This window comes from Macrotis lagotis, chromosome 8 (assembly GCF_037893015.1).
Source record: "Macrotis lagotis isolate mMagLag1 chromosome 8, bilby.v1.9.chrom.fasta, whole genome shotgun sequence".
Classification (NCBI taxonomy): domain Eukaryota; kingdom Metazoa; phylum Chordata; class Mammalia; order Peramelemorphia; family Peramelidae; genus Macrotis; species Macrotis lagotis.
Genome location: NC_133665.1, coordinates 120310746 through 120336407, shown reverse-complemented (window position 1 = coordinate 120336407; position 25662 = coordinate 120310746). Strand labels below are relative to the sequence as shown.

At 36.6% G+C, this 25662-nt stretch overlaps 1 protein-coding gene across 17 annotated transcripts in view; it reads left to right on the top strand.

The window, feature by feature from the left end:
- Positions 1–25662, top strand: part of COBL (cordon-bleu WH2 repeat protein) — a 330921-nt gene that overhangs the window by 285888 nt on the left and 19371 nt on the right. For 11 of the 17 annotated variants that reach the window (XM_074198296.1, XM_074198304.1, XM_074198297.1 and 8 more), the window contains 3 exons: positions 8714–8811; positions 14505–16423; positions 17844–17963. In XM_074198296.1, the coding sequence (XP_074054397.1) occupies positions 8714–8811; positions 14505–16423; positions 17844–17963 (2137 nt within the window). The remainder of the gene's footprint in view (positions 1–8713; positions 8812–14504; positions 16424–17843; positions 17964–25662) is intronic. The other 6 variants (XM_074198310.1, XM_074198305.1, XM_074198308.1 and 3 more) reach the window with 1 other exon arrangement.

The following is a 25662-nucleotide window of genomic DNA, read 5'->3' as shown; positions in this document are numbered from 1 at the left end:
TGGATGTCTCCCCTTGACGTCTATGCTTGAACCCCAGGTTAAGAACTCATACTCTAGAATATCAACTCTCTGATATCATGGAACACAGAGATCCTTAGAAACTAACCCTTGCTATAGATCTGCCAAAGGGAGGTACGTGATTTTGTCTAATGAACTTGAGAGTTAAAAGCTCCTTGTTGAGACCATAGATGGAAAATTGCTAGACTATGAAGTCTGAATAAGAAGCATTGCTAGGCCTAGAAGACTTGTTACAGAGAGACTCATACCACAAATCAGGAGGGAAGTGGAGAAATCAGAGAATAAACAGGACTGAAGTCTCAAGTTTTGAAAGGGAATAATAATAGAATTCACCTTTATATTGCATTTTAAAGTTTACAGATGACTTTTACATACATTATTCCATTTGATTCTTACAATAGTCCTGTTTTTTTCCATTTGAAAAATGAGGAAACAAGCTTTAGAGAAGTTTAAGTGACTTGCCCATGGCTACACAGTGTCAGAGGTAGAATTTTATCGAATGTCTGACTCCCAGGTCCAGTATATGCTATACCACCCAAAAAACACCCAATGAATTTAGGTGAACAGGTAAGAATTGCTCACCATAGTAATAATAAGAAAATGAATTCATATAGACTTTTAAGGATGTGTAGTACAAAGTATATTCGCATTCAATTTTGCATTCATTTTGCATTCAATCCTCTCAAGGACCTTGTGGGGTAAACAGGGTTACTGAATCTAAGTCTTGTCCAGACTTAGAGCTAAGTAAGGGCAGAGTTGGATCTTGAAATCAGATCTTGAGCATCCAAATCCAGGATTCTTTCTGCAACTCTCTACTGGTTCACTGGGGAATATTGAGTGTTCAATATGTATGTGTATTAAGGATTTTCCTTGTATTTCAAGAGAAGAAAGTTGATGCCCTGAGCTCTCTGATTAGGAAATCCTAGCAGAGTGATGTACTGGCAAAAATACTGGATTTGGGCTGAATTTGAATCCTGGTTCTCCTTATTTGTATAATCTTGAGTGAGTTATTTAATTCTTCTGGGTTTTAGTTTCTGATTTTGTAGAATGAGGTGATTTAAGCTAACTGATCTCTCTAATATCATTTCAGGCTCTAAATCTATAACTTTAGAAATCAGCCAAACCTCTTTTAGTATCATAAAAATGCTTTTATTTTATTTATATAAGCTATTAGAGCTTAAAGTTGCACTAAGATTTTTTGAAGTGTGTATGTGATTGAACTAAGATTTAAAACCAAGCTCTCTGTCTTCAAAACCATTGTTCTTTATATCCTTGGTTGAGGGATATAGTCAGCCAAATATTCTAAAACCAAGAATTTCAAAGTTATCGTGACCCCTCATAATAAACTAGGTCATTTCTTTTTATCTATAAGATATAAATTAGGTAACGAAAGAAAGGAAGCAAGTATTTCCTAAATATAAAACACTTTACAAATATTATCTCATTTTATCCTCTCTAGCAGTTCTATTATTAACTCCATTTTGCAGTTGAGGAAACTGAGGCTGACAGAGGTGCAAGGTTCACACAACTAGGGTCTGAGGCCTGATAACTCTATCCACTACATCCCTAGCTGTTACTTTATTTCTCTAGATAATGTTGATAATACTGAGAAAATTTGCTTCTCTATGACATATACACAAATAAGTATACAGTCAATTGAAATGTAATGGAAGCATAGGAGACAAAGTACTTTGTGAAAATGGAGACCAAGAGATAAAACTTGCCTTTTATCAATGTTCCTTAGTTCCCTCTTTTCCTGGACACCCTATAGAAAAAGAAAAGCAATAGGAAAGGTAAGACAAAAATGAAGTCCTGGATAAAGAGAAAGCTCCAGTTCTAGTTTTAAGAAAGTAATTGCCTTTATGTTTGATCATGTATTAGAATTCCAACTCTTTTTAATTAAGGAAACAATTTTAAGATTAAATAAGTAGTGAAGGTGGTTATTTAATAAATAGCAAAGATTTTTCTTTTTTGCTTCCCTTAACCTTTATGTTACAAAGCTTTCACTTTGAAAATGTTTGTTTTGTTTTTCAAAAATAAGAATATTCCTCTGGTTCTTTTAAGAATAGTTTGAATCTTACTTCTACCTCCCCACCCTAGTTTTATTGACTTTCAAATCTCTGAAAAAATCTCTTTTCACTTCTTATGAAGAAATAAAATAGCGCTAGATTGTCATTTGTTTTAAAAAAATTCAAAAATGAACTATCTCTTTCACTTAATAAACTGTCTTTATGACCCATCTCCCATGGTGCTAATCTGACACAACTGCTGCCTTAACTTTAATTTTGTCTCCTGCTGGGCAAGTGATTGCTGAGGCCTCATTAGGCATTGTGGTCTCAGCTCAGTGGAACACAAAACCCTGATGCTCAGCTATCCTTGGACCTCTGTTATTCTCTGTTGGACAAATCCCACAAAAGGCAAGGGAGACCTCCGACCTAGGTTGACTTTTTTTCTCAGGCTTTGGCTCCAGATTTGCCAGCTCTTGTCATTTGAATACCTCAGCTTTTATGACAGAAGTGGCCTGAAGGTTATCGTGCTCTTTCCAGAATCACAAACTCTGTGTGAGAAAATGTCATTTGTAATGTTTATCCAACACATTACAACCTGATCTCAGAATTGTCTCCTATTTTTCTTGGACTTGAGCCAAAATAAAACTATCAACAAGAAACATGTCTCTAGGTATGGGGTGGAAGAATTTTTGAGGGAAAAAATTAAGCTCCTATTTATTTTCTGCTATAGGACTATTGTCTGGCCCAACCTAAAGTTGGCTAATGCTTCAAGCTTATGACTAAATCTTCATGCTCATATCCTTAACAGTTCTGTGCCAAGCCCAAGACAAGTTTCTTGCCTTCAATCCAGTAATAATAGTGATCATGATAATAATAGCTAATATATGTATAACTTCTTAAGCTTTCCCAAGCACTTTATATAAATCATCTCATTCTGTCTTCACAATACCTGGGAGGCAGGTACTATTATTTTCCTCATTTTACAAATGAGAAAACTGAGACAAACAGAGGTTTGTGACTTATCTAGAGTCTCACAGATAGTATCTGAAATGTGATTCCAACTTAGGAGCTTTATCCAAGTACTTCAGCAGGAATGGAAGAGATAGATTATGAGAGTATCCCAGAGTTGGGGCATGACTTGGTGTAGTTGGCAGGTAAGACAGGGAGCAAGGGAGTCAGCAGAAGCTCCTAGCTGAACTGAGCAATCATCAGTGAAGAGTGAAGGAAAGTCATGGTAAGGATAAAGAATGAGTTTAGGAGAGGAAAGACAGAATTAGATCTGTCTCCTTTATTGCTTACTACTTTGTTAACTTGGAAAGCAAAATGAGACATTCAAGATAGATTACCCTCAAAGAACATTCAGGTCTTTGCACCAGGGTGTTCAAGGAAGAGCTACTTCTTCCAGTTGAGTAAGAGAGAGCAACAAAGGGCTAGCCAATAAGATCCTTGCACTTGTTTGATGGCCCTAGTTTTTTTTTTAATTCAAAGTACCTTTGATTGACCTGTAATGTGGTAGATTTCTAGGACTAAGATGGGCTTACCCTGGATATGGCTCACTCTTCCAATTTGCATTCCCTGCTTAACAAAAACTTCAACCTTTTATAACCACAGGATTGATAGCAAAATATATACAGCCTTATATTTTCAGCCCCAAAATAATGAATCATATTCTGGTCTAGAAAGGTAGCTAAAAAAGAGAAAGCTCCTTTAATGTATGCACTATTATTAGAAATGGGACCAGGAGTGTCTAAACTGAAAATCCTTTCTCTGTTCTTATCCAGCTTGGTCTTTTCCAGGGCTAGTGATCAATAAATCTGATGTTAGTGCTGAGAGAAACTGACTAAACCTCACTATATCAAGTCTGTAATATGAAATAAGGGACAGCCTCAAGTATTGCCCATCACACACACACACACACACACACACACACACACACACACACACACACACTCCTGAGAAGCAGTATATCATAATGGATGGGGTGTTGGCAAGGAAAATCCCATCTTGAACATGTTACCCTGAACAAGTCATGTAATTTCTTAGCATCAGATGCAGAGCAAGAAATCTTTTTGAAAAGAACACTGCTTTAAATTTGGATTTATCTATTATGGCTGTGACCACATTCTGAAGTTTTAGAATTTATGGGGGGAAAAAAAACCCTAGGCAAATCTCTTAAGACTAGAACTTCTAAAGAAAATACTAACCTGTATTAATCAAAGGAATTACTCCCTGTAAGCTACCCACACCAATGACATCAAAACTCAAGGCCAAAACAAATATATCAATAAGCGCTCATTTAATATTTATTCTCTGCCAAGAGAGAGTACTAAGGAGACAAAGAAAAAGCAAAAATCATCCCTGACCTCAAGGAACTTACATTCTAATGGAAAATATTGTTCTGTTTCTCTGTATTTGTCATTTATCTTCAGTTAGACTCCAAATGCTTCATGAGCCTTTGACCTTCAGCTTCTATAGAATGTTAGAGCTAGAATAAAATTTCCAGATCATCTACATTATATTCTTCATTTTACAAGTGAGGAAACTGAGGCCTCAGACAAATGAAATGATCTTCCAAAGACTCCATAACCAGTCGAGGGCATTCAGAAATGCTATTTTCATTTTCCATCACTTTCTTCATGTTTTAAAATTAAGCACATAAATTTAAATTCGCTTTAAATAATGATGATGCATAATTTCTCATGGAGGTGAAAAAATAAGGATAATGGGAGAACCATTCCAAGAAATACATTTAAGCATCTAAGACCAAACACAAAAACTTAATGCTTTTAAAAAGTAACTTTTCCCATCACTTTTTATGTCATTTAGAGTTTACAAAATAAATGCGTAAATGTACACAGCATACCTTTAGATTTCTTGAGCTTAGATAATAGATACTAGTGATAGAAAGACCCTTAGATTTCTTTGACAGGTGAGCAACCTTTAATTTGTTTTCTTTTTATTAGAAAGATTTTATTTATTTTGAGTTTTACAATTTTTCCCCCATTCTTACTTCCCTCCCCCACCCCCCACAGAAGGCATTCTGTTAGTCTTTATATTGCTTCCATAGTATACATTGATCTCAGTTGAATGTGATGAGAGATGAATCATATCCTTAAGGAAGAAAAATAAAGTATAAGAAATAGCAAAACTAAATAATAAGATAATGGGTGTTTTTTTTTTCCTGAATTGAAGGTAATAGTCTTAGGTCTTTGTTCAAAGTCCACAATTCTTTCTCTGGATACAGATGGTATTCTCCATTGCAGATAGCCCAAAACCTTCCCTGATTGCTGCACTGATGGAATGAGCAAGTCCATCAAGATTGATGATCACCCCCATGTTGCTGTTAGGGTGTACAGTGTTTTTCTGGTTCTGCTCATCTCACTCAGCATCAGTTCATGTAAATACTTCCAGGCTTCCCTGAATTCCCATCCCTCCTGGTTTCTAATAGAACAATACTGTTCCATGACATACATATACCACAGTTTGTTAAGCCATTCCCCAGTTGAAGGACTTTCACTTAATTTCTAATTCTTTGCCACCACATACAGGGCTGCTATAAATATTTTTGTACAAGTGATGTTTTTACCCTTTTTCATCATTTTCATCATTTCTTCAGGGTATAGACCCAGTAGTGGTATTGCTGGATCAAAGGGTATACACATTTTTGTTGCCCTTTGGGCATAGTTTCAAATTTCTCTCCAGAAAGGTTGTATGAGTTCATAGCTCCACCAACAATGTATTAGTGTACTAGACTTCCCACATCCCTTCCAACATTGATCATTGTCCTTTCTGGTCATATTGGCCAGTCTGAGAGGTGTGAGGTGATATCTCAGAGATGCTTTAATTTGCATTTCTCTAATAAGTAATGATTTAGAGCAATTTTTCATATGACTATGGATCGCTTTGATTTCCTCAGCTGTAAATGAGCAACCTTTCATTTGATAGATGAGTCAGAGAGGTTCAGAGACCTACTCATGGTCACACCCTGAATTCACAGAAGTACTGAATAGAAAGAACCTAAGGCTTTGGCAAACAACAAATTGAAAAGTTGTACAGGTCTCCAAAAACTGAGTGTTTATTAAAAAAGACCAATTTATCAGAATGAACTACATGATTTAAGTAAAGATTTTGGAAAGTATGTTCAACACATCCTCATCTGAGGTGAATTCACATCAGTGGAAATCAGTGTTCATCTTTGCTAGCAGCAAATACTTCTTTAGACTTCACTAGATATCAGCAATTAATCACTTTAGAAATATCTTCAAGTTGGTGGCACAATGTGAAAGCAGTATAGACCATATGTAGAATACTTCTTACAAAAGAATTCACAACCAAAATCTATGAGATTTTGTTTCACTATAAATCTTGTGAAATGAAACAAATTTTGTGATCCCACTTATCTAGAGGTCTATCTCTTTATGGATAGTCACTTTCCTTATTAAGAGGTGTTCTTTAAAAAAATTTTTTTTAATCAAAGTAGAATTTGTTTTCTCTTCCTTCAGTCTTTTCCTACCCTTGCAATTGAACAAAAAAGAAAAGACCCTTGTAACAAATATGCATAGTCAAGCAAAGCAAATTCTCACCTCGACAGTATCCAAAAGCAAGTGTTTCATTCTGTCTTGAACTCAAAACCTCCTTATTAGGTATCTTGAGAGAGATAAAATTAATAATATGACTTCTTTCCTCAAATCTGGATAAAACTGTGTCAAACACAACTCCAAGACAAGGCTCCCTGTTTGTAAGGTAAACCTTATAAATCTTAATTAGAGGGAAACATTATTTGATATGTACTATAAAATTATTATATGCAAGACCATCTCTGAAGGTTAGCACCATGAGCTATCTGCCCAGTATTAACAACCCAGGATTGGAGATAGGGCTGAAAGGTGACTCCTATAGTGAAGAGTTGCCCCCAGTTAAATATAAGCTTCTTGAGGGAAGAGAGTGTTGAGTATGTGTCTGTCTCGATCTCTCAAGTTTGTCCCTGCCTTCAATCCAAACTCTACTTAACTGTCAAAGAAATTTTCCTAAAGCATTGATTGATCATGTCATCATACTTAAAAGATTAGTCTAGAGGCTACCAAGTACTTTCAGATTCCAATATAAAACATGTGTTTATCACTTAAAGCTTTCCAGATCTTCCTGTCTTTCTAGACTTATACTCTTCTCCCCTCCAAGGACTTTAACATTAAGATACATCAGCCTTTTTGCTATCCCTCACACGGGAGGCTCCATCTTCATTTCCCTATTCTGTCTTTTCCCTGATTGACCCCCTTGTCTGCCATTTTCTCCCTCCTTATCTCTGCCAGTCGGTTTCCTTTGTTTCCTTCAAGACTAGGTTCAAATCTCACCTGCAAGAAGCTTTTCATGGTTCATTCTCCCTTTCCCTGCCTGACTTCTGCCTTGTTGATGAAATGACCTTCCATCTACTCTGTATAGTACCTAGTTATTTACATGTTGTCTTGCCCTTTAGAATGTGTTCTTTGAGGACAGAAACTCTATTTTTGTCTTTCTTTATAACACATAGTAAGGACTTCATATATGTTTGTTGGCTTACTAACTGACCTTTTATTTCCAATGCTGTGTCTGGAACAGATTAGGCTATTAATAACTGTTTGTCGGGTAGATGAATGACACTAAGAGCCACCTCTGTTCTTAATAGGGTCTTCAGTTTCTTCTAGCTTAGAGTTCTGTATTATAATATGAAGGGAATTCTCAGCTTGAAAAGTAAGACCTGGGACTTAAGTCACAGTGAGCTTTACCTGCTAGGGCAGGTAAAGTTCCTTCTATCAACCCAACAGGATCTTGCAAATGAAGACTCAGAAATCCCATTCTGTCCCCCCCCCCTCCAATTTAGTCACATGGCTAAATTCAATAGTGCAGAGCCCACCCAACTGGATATCCTATCTGGGCTTTAATAGGAAGGCATGTATCCCAATAATACAAATATAACCTTGTGAGGAAATGTTTGCAAAATGAAACCAGGAACTTTGGAAACAAAGAAATTCTGATATCTCCATAGAGCATCAGATTCTGCAGTATTCTTGCCCATCTAATAGTCTTACACTCCATATGCCTGAATATTTTATTGTAATTCAGATTTCTGTATTTGTAAACTATTTGTCGTTGCCTGCTTTAGAGTGATATAGATGTGCAAACAAATCTTATTTGCACTTTGTTTTCTTTGTACATTAGAATTAAAACTCAGACTCACTGACTCCAGAGTGGGATGTATTTCTTTGTCATATGTTTTATTAATCTTTATGTACATATCCTAGTTTGATTTAGTCAACTGATGAACCCACAAATAGGGGTGGGCCAAAGGAACACCATGGATGTTTGTGGTTTGAATTAGTTCCTTTCCTAGGAGTCTCTCAAAATAAATGATTTTTTTAAAAAAATTGGTACATACTTGTATTTTCTTTAGTATTAGACAACTCTTAAGGGTAGAGACCACTTCTGAGGTAGATCAGAATGAAGACTTTTCAGTTTACAATCTTAGAGATTTGCCTGCAATACCAAGAGGTAAAGTGACTTGCCCAGGTTCATACAGGGGAAATTTGAACCTAGCTCTTTGTCACACCACTATTGGTTCTCCTAGCTACCTTTCCATTCTGTCTCTCATAATGGATTTCAGATATATTTTTTAAAGAGACTAAATCTGTTTAATTCTCTTTATTCTTCAGCAGAAATGAAAAAGTAATTACAGCAAAGGATGAGAATGGCATCTTTATTAATGAACAGTTCCAGAAAACCCTAGCAGAATTTGATGAAGATCTAGAAGGTAACTTCATTTCCAGCCACCAGTTGTGATAGTATTATGAAGCTAGAAATTCCTGTGGTTTACATATATGTGCATGTGTACATGTGGGTTTGTGTTTTTATGTGTATGTGTTTTGCATATGTTGATATGTATGTATGTTGATATATACTTTGTGAGTATGTGAGCATGGATGTGTTTAGAGATATGCATACAAAGAAACATGAATAGCCCAGATCTCTGATTTCATCAATGTAAGGAGACCTCTATTCAATTCCAGATAGCAACTCTTCTACAGGTTATAGTTTTAGAGAGTGCCTAGACTAGACCAGTTAATTCACTTAAGTCATGAGGTTTTTTTTGAACCTAGATCTTCTGTTTTCAAAACTAACTCTCTATCCATTCCACCATGACACCTTTCATACATATGCATAAATATATGTGTATATTATCCTTTATTTATAACTCCACAATATATTTTAGAGAGAGACCAAGAGATTTAAAGACAAATTAGTAGGGGCAGCTAGGTGGTTCAGTGGATAGAGCACTGGCCCTGGAGTCAGGAAGACCTGAGTTCAAATGTGACTTCAAAACTTAATAATTGCCTAGGTGTGTGACCTTGGGCAAGTCACTTAGCCCCATTGCCCTAAATGAAAAAAAAGTACATGTGTATATTGTTTGGATTCATAACACTATATATATAGATATAGATATAGATATAGATAGATATAGATATAGATATAGATATAGATATATTCCTTAAAATAATTTCTTCATAATTTGATTATGATAAACTAACCATCTCTTCTACTTGTTAAGAATCATAGTGTGCAAGAATGAGACTGAAGTCTGGTTTTTATAATTTCCTAGGTAAAATTGATTCATCTTTTGATTATTAACAAGCTTCAAAAAAAATCTATTTTACTTTCATGGTAGAGTATTGGCTTTTAAAGACAAAGACAAGTGAAATCATTACATTGAATGTTAACATCTTGGGGATTAGAGATACTATTTCCTTCAGTCCTTCTAGAGATGAAGAAGACACCAGAGTTCCAAACCTAAGGACAGTGGAGATGAGGAGATATATCCTCTCCGTCTTAAGAGGACACTCTAGGGAGGGAAATTTAATTCAGTTCAGTTAACAATGAAAATATCTTTGAAACAAATAGATGAAGCTTGGAGTAAAGAAGAGGATGAGAAATTTGTAAAATGAGTCAATAGAGAGATTTGCTCAGGTATATTCAGAATAATTGAACTGTACTTATGACTTAATTTGTTCTTAAGTCAATAAAATTCACAGAGCACCTAATGTGTGCAGAACATCATATAAAAAGCAAACCTATTATCTACATTCATGAGAACTTAACTGTAGGACTGTTCCAACTGTAACTTTGAGTCAAACTCATCAGCTGTGGTCTGTCTCCTCAGCAATCCATTCAGAGCAATTGCCAATTGGAGTCTTTGCCAATCACAAACTTTGTAGACTGATTGATTTAACTGAAAAGTACAATTGGGAACAGTTATGTAATCATTTTGCTGTCTTGTGTATGTTCATAGCCAGGGAATTCCAAGTACTCTCATGGTGGTTACAATCCAACTGGAGAACATGTACATACATATCATATAACATAAAAATAAGCACAGAATATTATAGTGTAAACTGGAGCACTCGGTGTCCATCAAATACATATCTCAATGTTGAGGGCCTCTGATTTCATGAATGGCAAACTGTCTCCCTTAGCCCAATTGGCCTAATTAGATATTAGCCCAAGAATATTGTAAGAATTTTGGCATACAGGCAGCCAGGTGGCACAGTGGATAGAAGATGACCCTGTAGTCAGGAGGACCCGAGTTCAAATTTGACCTCAGACACTTAATAATTACCTAGCTGTATGACCTTGGACCAAGTTACTTAACTGCATTACCTTGCAAAAAAGACTAAAAAAAAAGTTTTGACTGAAATTCTGAGGTTTAAAAGGCCTACATGACTTAGGGTCATAGGATGTATAAAGGACTTCAAAAACCATTTTCTTCAACATCTACCTTTTACAAATAAGGAAACCTAGGCCCAATGAGTTAAATAGTCAGAGCTTGTAAATATCTGAGGTGAAATTTGAACCTAGATCTTTCTGACTCCAAATCTAGCTTTGCCTTCATAAACATCTCATTTTTCTGTTTACTTTTTATTCATACCATCCCCATAACCTGTGTTTAAAAATGCCTTCCTTCTGTTGTACTTAACTTTCCCTTTTGGAAACTTACTCATCTTTTAAAATTTATTTTATTTTATGCCTATTTAGTATTTTATTTTCCCCAGTTACATGTAAAAATGTTTTAACATTGCTTTTTTAACACTTTGAAATAGATTCTCTCCCTTCCTCCCTCTCCAGCTGCCCCTCCCCATTAAGAGGGAAAACAATTCAATATATTTTATATACATGTAGTCAATGCAAAACATTTCCATATTAGCCATGTGAAAAAATCAAAACCCTAAAGAAAAATAAAGTTTTAAAAAGAGTATTCAATCTGTATTAAGATACCATCAGTTCTTTCTCTGGGGATGAATAGCATTTTTCATCATAAATCCTTTAGAGTTATCTTGGATCATTTATTGGTGAGAATAGCTAAGTCATTTACAGCTGATTATCCACAGTATTAGTTATTTTTTACACAGTACATTTCTTTTTTTTAGGATACACAGTACATTTCACTTTGCACATGCTCATATAAATCTTTCCAGATTTTTCTGAGAGCATCCTGCTCACCATTTCTTAAAGTAGAATGGTATTTTTTCATAATCATATACCACAGTTTTTTCAACCATTCCTCAATTGTTGGGCATTTCCTCAATTTCTAATTCTTTGTAACCAGAAAAGAGCTGCTATAAATATTTGTACATACAATTCTTTTTTCCTTTTTTTTATCATTTGAATACAAACTGTGTAGTGAAATTACTAAAGCAAAATGACTGAATTCAGTCAAAACTCCACTAATGGTACATTAATGTCTCATTTCCCCCCACATCCCATTAAACATTTGTCATTTTCCTTTTTTTGTCCTATTAGCCAATCTAATAGGTATGAAATATTACCTATTAGATTGTTTTAATCTGTGTTTCTACAATAGATAGTGTGAGTTAGAGGTTTTTCATATTGTTATAGAAAACTTTGAATATTTCAAATGTAAACTGTATATAACTTTTGATCATTTGTCATTTGGGAAATGGTTCTTATTTTATAAATTTAACTCAGTTCTCTATAACAAGGGTGGGAAATGTCCACCCAAAGGCCACATAAGGCCCTCAAAATTATTTGGTCTGGTGCTGCAAAGGTAATCACAAGCAACGCTTGAAATTCAATAAATCTAGGAGCAATATAGCAGACTAATTTTTAAGTATATGATCCACAAATGATGTTATAAATGTCCAAAAGGCCCTTGGCAGAAAAGATTCCCACCCATGCTCCATATATTTGAGAAGAGACCTTGCTTCAGAGAAATTTGCTTCAGTTTCCTGACAGTTACTATTACTAACTGTATTTCCCTCTACCCTATTCCCCCCACCCTATTTATTCTATTCTCTCTCTCTGTCTTTTCACCCTGTCCTTGATATGACCATCACTTGCCCCAATCTGCCCTTCCATCTGTCACACACACACACACACACACACACACACACACACACACACACACACACACGTACATATGCATGCAAACACACACCCTTTCTCTTATCCCTTCCTTCCTAATTTCCTATAGCATAAGACAGATTGCTGTAACCAATTGACTGGGTATATTATTTTCTCTTTGAACCAATTCTGATGAGAGCAGGTTTCTTTCACTCCACTTTATCTCTTCCCTCTTCCCCTTTTTTGTAAATGTATTCCTTGCCTCTTTTATGTGATTTACTCATCTTTTAATATGGAATTCAAATGCTGTATCTTCCTTAAGCATTGTTTTTATCTCTAGTCCTCTCTCCCAGATCTGATTGACATGTGAAATACTATGGTACTTTAAGTATCCTCTATTTTTTTTAATTATACTCTGTTTTCTATAGTAGTTAATTGGTCACATCTTCCTTTACCCACACTCCATTCCCTGCCAGATTGTAAACCTTTGATTGCAAGCATTATCTTATTTTTTTTATTCCTGTCAATAATAGCTTGCACATATAACATAAACTCAAGAAACTTTTGATTAGTGATTAAATGAGTAAAACTCAATACTGAATAAGATGGAAAGTTCTCCTAGAGACATTGTTTTAATGGGATTTTACAGAAGAAAGGGCATCAATTAGGATAAAGGGTTGGAAATATGTTAGAGTGACAGAGGCATCATGAATGAATAACATTATTATTTCAAGAGCTGGAAAAGTTCTCAAAGACCATCTAATCCATCCTCATATAGCATCCAGTTTTGTTTAAAGAGCTCTAATGAGAGGAAACTACTACTTCCTAAGTAGCAGGAGACTGCCTTTGTTTGTACCATAAAAACAATACTATAGAGTTAAATTTCTCTGATTTACTTCTATTTAAAAAAAAGTAGAAGTAAATTCAGTTTAAATCAATGAATAATTATTATGAACCTAATTTATGCAATATTTTAGAGATCTAAAGATAACATCCAATTATATATTGAGAACCTATTGAATATAGGCATTGTGCTGAAGATTAAACAATCCCAACCCAAAAGAATTTTATATTATAAGGGAAGATAGTGAGTACATAAATGTTTGTGCAGAATATCTATAAAGAGAATAAATACAAAGTAGCTATTTCCTCTAAGAATTTATATTATAATGAGGAATATGGTAAGGGGGGTTATTCTTTGCTATTCAATGGGACTAAGGAACTTATTCTAAGAATAAGGAGAGAGAGAGAGAGATCGATAGAGATATAAAACTTTACATATATACATACATACATACTCATATAAATATATAATTATATATGTATGTATATAACTTATACTAAGAACTTAGATTGCCTCAGACAAAACTGAGTTGCAAAACTGGGAATCAAGTGCAGCCAACTGAGGGGAAGAAAAACCATCCTGCTTTATTGGAATACCTTCAGTAAGTTGCTTTAGACTGTGTTCTTGGTCAGTTCAGACAGTTAGTTACACAGTTGATGGACTTAACACATAATTTGCTTTCATATATGAAAATTCTTAATCAGCCTTGCCCACAGACTCAGTATTTTAAAGCCTGCTTCATAATTTAGGGCTTTGAAAAAGTTTATAATAATTTTGTTCCTTTATACTCAAGTTTTCACTCTTTATTCCATTAAGGCATGATAGTTGGAATGAACTCTCTGGTGTCTTATCTTGCTTTGCTTCTGATATCATATGAGGAACTAAGAGGTAACAACCTCAAATGAACTTTGAATGTTAATGCTTTAAAGCTGTTTAAACAAAGGGTTCAGATTTAGAAAACTATTTTTTAACTGTAAAAACAATGGCAGAATGTTGTTTTAACTAAGCACCTCACCTGGAAACATCATAAACTGCCAACAGTTTTCCCATCACCTTACATAAGATGAGAATCTGGCCCAGGATATATGTAGATTGTAAACTGGAATGACTTGTAAATGTATGTAAATATCTTATACAAATGTTACCAAAGGGAACCTAGCTCATGGTTTCGATTACACTAAAGAATTGGCATAGGAACCATCTCATTGGAGCCAGTTTCAGAGAATTTTCTTTGTATTTTTTTTCAGAAATGGAAGATAGTTATGAAGCAGATACCAACTCTTTAACAGAATCCACAAATGGTGTGACCAGCTCCTATGGAAGACAAGTCAAAGTTCCTAAAGATAATGCTTACACAATTCCAGTGACATTTATAGGAGAAGTTTTAGATGATCCTGTTGATCTGGGAACTTTCATCAATAAAAATAATAATGCAGGTTCTTTTGATATAGAACATGTGACTAACAAAGCAACTTACGTAGCTGAGAACCCCATGTATGACCAGTTCTATAAGATAAAAACCAGCCATCGATTTGTGAAAAAGAGGGAGAATATGTCTGAATCTTATGTTTCTTCATGTGAAATGAACAAAGAAAAGGACTCAGGACCATCCAACAACTGCAGAAATATTTGTTCAGGTGAATTAAAGCCCAGGGTGACTTCTTCTACCCCTAAATCTCAAATAGGTGACCCACATTTGAAGGCAAATACCACTCAGGGCCATGAGTCAAATGACATTCAAAGATCCCATATAACTCAAAAAATGATTTCAGAACTGATGATGGAAAAACAAACCAGTGATAAAAATGATCTCATAGCACCATCATCATGGTATTACCGAGGCCAAAATCAAGTAGGACCCAAAGCTGGCCTCACAACCTATAAAATTGTTCCTGCAAAGTCAGAGATGAAATGTTATGACAGAGGAGTATCTCTCACAACTGGTGCCATTAAGATAGATGAATTAGGCAATCTAGTTAGCCCACATGTTGATGGGAAGAAGAGTCCCTCGATATCTTCTGTTAGTGAAGTGGAGTCACTTCCCATTGGGAAAGTAAAGGAATTCTGGAGGTCAAACTCCATAGAGAGACATCCTGATGGACCCATAGACTATGCTAAAAGAGCTACAGCTACTCTGCCATTAAAACAACACCATAAAGAACCTAAACTCAAAGCAGAACCAGAATTCTTGGACCCAAAGCTAAAACCATCACAGTCAGCTGCCCATAAAATGGGGGAAAACAATACTGAACTGGACAAAAGCAAGCCACCAACATCGGTCACTGGCACTACTCAGACAAAAGCACCAGTTGCCACACCAGCTAACCCTTCAGGAGAGGTCCTCTCTTTTCTTAAACCACAGAGAAGAACATCAAGCCAATATGTGGCCTCTGCGATTGCAAAACGGATGGAAACTCCCCCAATCAACATTATTTCCCTTAGCAAGAGTGAGAGAGAGCAGAGCGGACGGGAAGGCCAGAAACTTAGACAAGACTTAGCACCTCCTCCTGAGGACAGTCTTATAAAAAATTCACATCCCGTAATAAAAGCATCTAAAAACGACCCCAAAAGATCATACTCTGATTGTTGGGTTGGCCACGGAAAGGAATCAACTAAACCCACCCTTGGAGGCTTTTCTGAGATGGGAGACAGAGTAGTGAATATCAAGCCTGCTACTCAAGATAGTTCTGCAGACAGCTACAAACAAAACATCAGTGGACCACTAACTAAATCTTCTCCCGGTACTGATTATTCTGTAGAAGTTTGTGGTTACAATAGAAAACACAGCTACAATCACCAAAAGACCAGTTCTGTCTGTGACCCAAAATTCAAGATAGACAGTACAAATTCTTCTCTCCCTGTAAAGTCACCAGGATTCCAAACCTCTGGGAGCTTTTCCTCAAGCACCACTAAATGGCCTTCTGTCAACAGTGGTGAGCAGAATGTTGCAGGTGTGAATGGCCAGGCTGTTTTAAACAGGGAAGATAGAGCAAATGCTTTATCTACTCAGAATGATGAACTTGAGAGTCCTCTACAGGCCACTGTATTTGGACCCAAGAAGAAATTCAAACCCATTGTCCAGAAACCAGCACCTAAAGATACTTCCCTGCATAGTGCTTTGATGGAAGCCATTCAGACATCAGGAGGAAAGGAAAAACTTAGAAAGGTAAAAGAAAGGCTTAACTTTGGGGTACAAGATTTAGGGTATTATCAGCTCTACATATCGGGCATTTCATTAATACCAGGAACCCCTGGAGAAGGTAGCCCCTTCTAACAATTCGGGTTGATACCTTATTGATAACTCATGATCTTAGAGAGTTTTTGAGTACTGAAAGGTTGAGGTACTTGGTCACATGCAAGCCCAAACACAGGTTTTCTTAGCTCTCAGATCAGTTCTCTTTCTACTAACAAAATTAGCATTAAAACCATGCTATGCTTAACTTTTCTGAGCTTAGAAAAGAGGAAGAGGCTGGGATAGTATAGACACCATCTATGTATATTTACTATTTTTTCCCTCCTAGCTTTAACTTGATCCCCCACTAAATAGTTGGCTAAAGACATTGACAATAATAGCATTTATAATAATAATGACTAACATCTATATAGCTTTTTAAGGATTTTTTTATATAGCCTTGGAAGGGAAGTGTTGTTACATCTTTATTTTAAAGTTAAGAAAACTGAGACAAGTAGGGGTTAAATGACTTGCCCTGGGTCACATAACTAGTAAATGTGTAAGCTAGTTTTTAATTCAGAGCTTCCTGAATTCATGTCCAGGACTCTAGACATCCTTCTTAACTGCCAAGAGAAGAGATTGAGTGGTTGGAATTTCCTTACCTCTCTGGCCTTAGAAACAGAAGCTGGGGGGGGGGGGCATCTTGGTTGGTTTAGTGGATAGAGAACCAGCCCTGGAATCAGGAGTACCTGAGATCAAATCTGACCTCAGACACTTGCCTAGCTGTGTGACCTTTGGCAAGTCACTTAACCCCATTGCCTTAAATAAAAAAAAAAATTTAAAAAAAACTGAAGGGAAAGACAATATACAAAAGAAAAAATGTAAAAATGAATATATATAAATATAAAGGAAAATATATTTTAAAAGTTGCTTCTTTGTAATACTGAGGCAGGATCATCAGACTTTTTAGGGTGCAGTCCTGAGCTTAACTAAATAACTGAAGTTTTTAAAAACCTAAAAAAAGAACAAAAGAATTTCTGTTAGCCATCCTGCTCTATTGAATTATTCAGGAGCTCCTTATAATTATGCAAACACTATATAGTTAAACAATGGTAACCTTCTTTACCAGGAAGGGAAATAAGAGAACACATTAAGAGGAAAGAAATACAAGTTAATGCCAAATACTTTACCTTAATGCACATGACTGTGGGTAGTTAAAGGTCATTACAAAAACAGGATTTTAATAGTACAACCTAAAGAAATGGTTTAATATAATCCAACAGGTAATAATTAGAGGGGGAAAAAAGCAATTATATATGTCCCAACCAGTATTCAGTGATTGATTTTCTTTTGAGCCCTTGTAAACATTATCTAACCACTGAATAAAATCTGTTGAAACATATTAATATTCTAGACTGCGGAATATAGCCCGGAGGGAAGTCTAAAGAAACCTTCATACACAGAGCCTGAGAGTGAAAGGTCAGCCCTATTAGCAGCAATCAGAGGTCACAGTGGTGCCAGCAGCCTGAAGAAGGTAAGGAAAGAGCAACTCTTCCTTCATTATAAAATAAAAACATGTCCGAATAAATTGATATTTTATTGATTATCTTGGGCACCGTCTAAGATAGATGCTGCAGAACAACAGGGAGGGATGAGAAGAGGGGGAAGGGAGAATTCAGATGTATAATGAAGTCCCTCTGCCTACAGGCATTCTCTCTTCTTGGGTCTATCCAGGTAGAATCTCTCTCCTGTCCCAAGATAAACAATGAATTACATACCCTTGTATGACACAGCCTTTCAGAGCTCCAAGGTTCTACTTCAAACACTTTCCTCCTCCGAGTGTATAGACTAATGAGTTCAGAATCTGAAAAGTGGAGTGCCCCACCAATCAAAAGGGCCCGTCAGCAAGAATTTATTCAGCACCTACTGTGACAGGCTGTATGGTAGGTGGTAAGGATACAAAAACAAAGACATAACAGGTCCTACCCACATGTTATCAAAGGTGATGACATGTAGGTATAGTAATAGAATTGGTTATTCAGACCCAACCTCCCTGCAAGTGAGGAAAGACTCTGAAATCAAAGTGGATTCTGGAAATTATTGCTTCAGGTAGTTGCATTGTTTTCCTGCCCACTCTGGAAGAGGCAGAGAAATTCTCAGAAAATGTATGCAAAGATATCATGGGTTCAGAGGTATCCTAGAAGAGATTTTGGGGAGTAAAAACTGCTTCCTCAGTATAATGGTTGATTGGGGTGAGAAAAAAACAAAACCAGCCATCTTTTTAATGGAGGAACCACATTGGATTCTCTGCATCGTACCAGAGTGATGTTTCTTTGCAGAGCCAAATCACCCCATGTCAGGAAACAGCTGGCATATTAGTCCTCCCCAAAGGACTTGAGTGCCGAGCCTGTGTACATGGTCAGCCAAAAGGGCAACTGCTAACATGGCCTTTGGGATGGCCTTTCCAAAAAGTAGATACAGAATAAATAAATGGTAGTTTTGAGAAGGTACCTGCAGCTGAAGGGACCCAGAGAGGTGGATCTGGAATAAAATAAAGGAAACTGAGCAGGAAAATAGAAGGGAATACATTCCAATTATGGAGGGAGCATAGCATCAGGAATGAGTGCCAGATATTCCTAAAGAATGCTGGACCTCCTATATACCCTCATTACTTCCAACCTTGACTAATACTTTTTTGTGTCTAGGTTTATTTTCAGACATGTTGGGTAGAAAAAATGTTGTTTTAGTCCTTGAATCCCCATCACCAAACACAGTAAAAAACTCCATAAATGCTTATTATTTAATGCTTGTTAATTGTGGAATCAATTTCAGTTTCCAGTTTTCCAGAAATTCAACACCTTCATTCAGGTAGAGGGAGAAGGGAGGTCCTTTGAAGTCGAATCACTGAGCCCTACAGGCTTTGTCCCTTGTTTATCTTCAAGTAGAGGATGATGCCCACCAGATTCCTCATTCTCACCCATGGTAGCTGATTAATTATCATACTTTTCCTTTCCACCTTCACAACATCTATCCTCTTTTCTCCATTCACACAACAGTTTGTCTCTATTTCAGACCTTCTCTACCTTTTTCCTGAACTGCTTCAGTCACCTAATTGCTCTCCCAACTTCAAGACTATCCTTATGCCAGTCTTTCCTCCAATTAGCTGCCAAGGTGATTTTCCTAAAGTTCAGTTCTATTTGCCATTTAGCTCAATGGCTCCCTATTACCTCCAAGTATCAAATACAAAATTCTGTTTCTCATTTAAAACCCTTCACAATGATCCCTTTTTATATTTTATTCCCCTCCAAGCAATCTATAACTAAAATCTATTAATTGACCTACTCACTGCTTTTTCATTAACTGCCTTTACCAACCCCAGTCCAAATCTGCATATTCTCTCCCCTTCCACTGTTTTCTGTAACTTCAAGCCTCAGCTCAAATCCCACCTTCTTTAGAACTGTCTTATCTTAAATAATCTGCCATCTCCCTGTGAATAGTTATCAATTCTACATAACAACTTTCCCTATTATAGTTATGATATTGTGAGGGTTGTGCCATAAGAAATTAAATGGAAATATGGGAGGGAATTTTTTTTGTTTCCTTTTTGCAAGGCAGTGGGGTTAAGTGACTTGCCCAAGGCCACACGGCTAGGTAATTATTAAGTGTCTGAGGTCGTATTTGAACTCAGGTACTCCTGACTCCAGGGCCAGTGCTCTATCCACTGTGCCACCTAGCTGCCCCTATGGGAGGGAGTTTTGCTGAATCTGCCAACAACATGTGAAGGCCAACAGAGGACACAAAAAATATTTAGAATATCTGAAATACATAAAATATATACATAGTATTGTATAATATCAACATATTTTTATCTTTTAGTACCATAATAATTCAGACATCTTCTCTTGTACAAAGGGAAGGCCAAAAACTTTGACAAGAATTTTCCAGATCACAGGAGCTCCGCTCCCGTAAACATCCCTTCTAATATGGAAGGGATAATTTTATGTACGTTTAAATGTATACATATTTATGTATATATCTATTTGCAGATTTGTTTCCCCCATTAGAATGTGAGCTTTTTGAGAACAAAAGCAGTCTGTCTTTCTTGAGTACTTAACACTTTGATAGACTTAAAAAATGCTTGTTGATTGATGGTCCCAGAGAATTCCGCTGGCTAGTTGGTGAGGCAGCTAGATGACTCGGTGAACTAAGGACTAGGTCTTGAGTCCGGAAGCCCTGAGTTCAGATTTAGCCTAAGACACTCACCTGGGTGAGTCCCTTAACCTCTGTTTGCTTTAATCCACTGGAGATGGAATTGGCAAAAGACTCCAGTATCTTTGCCAAGAACACCCATATGGGGTCACAAAGAGTCACAACTCTGAATATCAACAGTGTTGATTAACAAACATTTATAGGATACCTACTGGGAACATACCAAACCAAAGACTTTCTTAAACTCTCCAAGAGAAGTTCAATATACAAAAGGAAATGCAATTTTGCCTCCAGAATTGTTTAAGACTATGAAAGACCATGAAGAATAAGAGAGAATTTGAAAATGTGATTTTTTTTTTCCCCCACTCCTGAGTTTTCTAGTTAAGTTGCTGGAGATTACACAGGCTCCAAAAAAGCCTAAGTATACTCACAGAGTAGCATATCTAGTGAACCAAAAACAAGAGCATGGAGGAATGGGACTGAGCAAGGCTGTATCTCATTGCCACCTTTAAGATGTAAGACCCAAGGATGCCAGTGGAACTTTTCGGTTTAGATCTGAGGTAATTTCTTAGACGTGCCAGACTCTTACTGGAGTGGGGTGAGGGATCTTTGTCTATAAGGGGTTAAATTCCAGTTTTGAAACAATTCATTTGTTGCTTGAAAGAAGTCTTTTCATTCTAATTGCTCTTGGATTAGGCGTGGCCCAGAATGAAAGTCAAATTTATGGGCTTTCTGGGCTGCAAAGACCAATAGTTCATTTGAATAGTGGTTCTCACCGTTTTTTTCATCTGGTGACACTCCCTCCTTCCACCCCCAAAGGTCCCAACAATAGTTACTCCACCCCAAAGATGGTGACACTTCCAAATCTGTAAAGCTAGAATAGTATTTTTTTTCCTCCATCTTAACTGGGATGTAGGGGAGAATGAGTTAAGAATATAATGAGGAGTATAGATTTAACATACTTGGGTAGTCGTGGGTTCACTGGCTCAAAAATAAGAGCTGGAAGGTACTTTAGAGACCATCCAGTCCAACCTCCTCATTTTTACAGAAAAGGAAACTGAGTCCAAAGAGTTTAAATGACTAGCCTAAAGTCACACAGCTAGTAGTGGCTGAGTCTGAATTCAAGTTCTGGTCTTTCTGATTCCTAGTTCTGTGCCCTACCCACTTACACCACACTGCTTCTCAAAGGACATGACTTTGAATCTGGCTTTATCTCTTACTTCATGTTGTTGTTTTCAGTATTCACAACCTGACTCCAAAACTACCTTCCAAGTCACATTATATATTACATTCCTTCCCACACTTTATGGCTCAACCAAACTGGTGGTCTTTTTTTTTTTCTGTTCTTCACATACAAAACTTATTGTCTCTTATGCTTGGAATTTACTAAGAGCCTGTTTCTCCCTCGATACCTCAAATGTAGTTGCTTTGTCCAAAGAATATAAATTTTGATCGCTTATCCTTCACAAGGTATCTTGGAGTTTGGGGTCTAGATTTTTTTTCTTCCCTAATTATTTACCCTATCGTTGTCTTTCAGAAATTTGTCTCTTGTAGTTTTAACTTATGATTTCTTGAATTATAGCTCTGGAAAACCAGGCTTAGATAAAACCCATTTGGTATTCAAATAAAGCTACTTGACTATGCCTTTAAACTTAAATCACTCTGGCTCTCACAGATTGATCAATTATTTGGTCCCAGCAGAAGCATAACTTGTTCTTTGTTCTGGTTTTGATGGCTCAGAGTGAGTGTAAATAGCAGCTGTCTTCTGTTCTAGCCAGGAATTCTGAGGGTCCTTCCCTTCCAGATTGACTCTTTTATAAGGAAAACTAGATTCTTTTCCCTCAATTCTTACTTAACTTTTAACTACTGAATGGATATTGCCCCATAAAAAACTGGAGCCTGGGGGAAATCTTGGCCTAAAAAGGCCAAAGTCTCTCACTGCATCCTGAGCTATTGTCAGTCATCCTGACCTGTCCTGCCTTTGGACTCTGATGACTCTGGAGGAGAGAGTGTGAGGCTGATGACTTTGCATAGTTCTGCTCACTTAAATCCCATTCACTTTCAAGTCAAGATATCACTCTCCTGCTGTCATAGTTCCTTTTTTGAGAACAAAGGACAAATAGTAACCACAGTCAAGAAAACAATATACTAAAGCAATATAAAGGGAGAGAACAGCCACACATAAAACTATCAGAAGTATATGTTGTAAAATTATAATGAACAAGCATGACTGGAAAGAAGAGATATAAAGGAGTCCTAAGCCATCCCTTCCCATACCTCAGAAGAAGAAGGAGGAGGTCCACAGGGGTTCCACATCACACTTTTTAACACTTTTTCAATGTATTGCTTGGTTGTACTGATTATATATTTTTGTCTTTAAAAATGTTATTTGTTATAAAGGATAGCTCTAGGGAAAGGAGAAAAGGAAGCAATTCTGAGGATAAAAGGAAAAAAATCAATAGAAATGTTTCCAAAAAAGAGCACCACCTTCTCTACAGTAAAAATTCCTGATTCCTAACCTCCTTCACCTGCAAGTTCCTTCCTTCTAAATTATCTTGTATGTTTTTTAATTTAGTAGCAATAATAATAATTAGAAGTAGTAGTTTTTAAGGTTTACAAGCACTTTACATGTGTTGTTTTATCTTATCCTCACAAACACCCTGTGAAGTAGTGCTGTTATTAGTTCCATTTTTGCAAATGAGGAAACTGAGGCACTGAACACTTAAATGGCTTACCTAGAATCGTACAACTTGTAAATATCTAAGGCAGAATTTGGACTCAGGTCTTCATGACTGCAAATACCCCCCCCAGCCAATGACCTGCCTTTTTTTGTTGCTAGATATGTCCTCAAGGACAAGGAGTACTTATATTTCATTTTTGTATTTCCAGTGCCTAATACAGTGCCTAATCCATAGCAGGTGAATAATAAATAATTAGTTGATTAACTGATTGCTCTATCTTGGGAGTTTAACCTACATTTCCTCCTTTGTAAATTGAGGGGATTACATGCAGTCAAGTCTTCCACCTTCAAGTCTCTATCCCTAGGAAATTGTAATTTACAGAATACTTCCAAAAATATTGTATCATTTCATTCTCAAAACATTCCTGTGAGGTAATAGTACAAGTAATTTAATTCTTGTTCTATAAATGAGGAAATAAAGGCCCAGAAAGATTTTCCACACAACCCAGTTGGTAAATCAATCTGGAATTTGAACATTAGGTCTTCTTCCTCTTAATCAGTAAACATTTATTAATTGAATACTATCTGCACTGGAGTTAAAAAAGGAGTCAAAAGACATTATTTTTATTCTACTTCTTTGAAAGAATTACTGAAATCACCTCTTCACCTCTCAGTAGATTGGTCTAATAAGACAGGCATATGGTTAAACATGTCATCTTTCCTTGCCATTAGAGCTTAAATGGTACACAGACCATCTCATACCTTGTTGTTTTCTTTTTCCCCCTCATTTAAGCTAGATGCTTGAGAATAAATAAGTTAATGAATCCAATTATTCCAATGAGTAAAGGAGCCCAATTACCCCTGGATTGTTGGCCAGATTCCACTTAATTGCAATTTATCATAGAGTCCTCTAGTAGGGAAGATTTTGTCATTGCTAAGGAGGATGTGGCATTACGCTGATACCAATGAGCCTCCAAGGTATTTCAGCTTATTAATATCCTGGGCATTTAAAGGGTTACCCACCTAAAGGAGAGCAGCTAGAAGAAGGTTATGTGAGTTAGCAGCAATGGCCACTGACCTAATTCATTTATTCATTCAACCCAACATTTAAGTGCATCCCATGTGCACTTCCCACTGTGCTGTTGGACACTAATGAGGAGAGGAAGATGTAGGAGTAAAAATAAGATATTCTCTCTGCCTTCAGTCAGCTTACAATCATCAGGACACAATTATCTTTAATTGTCCTTGAGAATGCCTCCTTTATTGAAGATGCTGAAGCCTTGAGTCTCATAGCAGCAGCATTTACATAATGATAAAAAGTATATCAATTTATTTGATATACTGACTCTATCACTTGCTCATTGGGTAACTAGCCAAGTCAAATAATGTCTCTGAGCTTCCATTTTCCAGGTATGTTATATAATTATAAAGTATAGAAGTGATTCAAATACAGATGCTTATACTGGATTCTGCATTCTTTCCATTGTACTACAGGGCTGCTACTTACTTCACAAGATCATTCTAATAGTAGGCACTTATTTAGTGATTCAAGGTTTTCCTACATTTAGACCTCAAAACAATGCTCAGACTGTGCTCTAGGTAGTATTATTCCCATTTCCATTCTGAGGTTCAGAAAGGTTAAACAATTTATCCCTAGTGATCACACAACTCCTTAAGTGTCAGAGGAGGGATTGAGTACAGATTTCTTGACTCCCAAGACCAAAGCTTTTACCACAACTGCACATTGATGGGAGTCAAGCATTTTGTTAACTGTAAAATCCCATGGAAATGTGAGTAATCACTCTACAGTGCGCCTCCTGGTGACCTGAATAAAGTATTGTAGCTTCCAAAACTCAACTGGTCAACCCAGGAACCTCCCTGATCCTGTAAGAATAGGAAAGAAATAGAGAAGAAGAATTAAAGAATGAAACACAAAAAAAGAATAAAAGTGAAGCATAAATGCCAGTAGCTGTTCCCTTAAAGACTGAGGAAACCAATAAATTTGCTGGCACAGTGGCATGAGGCATTCCCAAGGGCACAACACCCAACTGGATCAGTGGGATTTTAATCCTAATGGATTTTTCCAAGAGTAATCTTTTCTGGTCAGCTTCAGTTGCTGTCCTTGTTCATCAAATAAAGTTTCAAGATAGAGGAATTCTCAGAAAAATAGTATATTGCCTTTCTAAGATGAAGTTGCTGCCAGATCCTTGATGGAATAACCCATCTCAATGAATGATGAGAAAGTGCAGTGCCAGATTTTTTGGCCAGTGGATAAACAAGGCTCCTCAGCCTGACTGCCAGTGAACCATTGGACCTTCAGGGGGTCCTTGGACTGTCCAGAAAT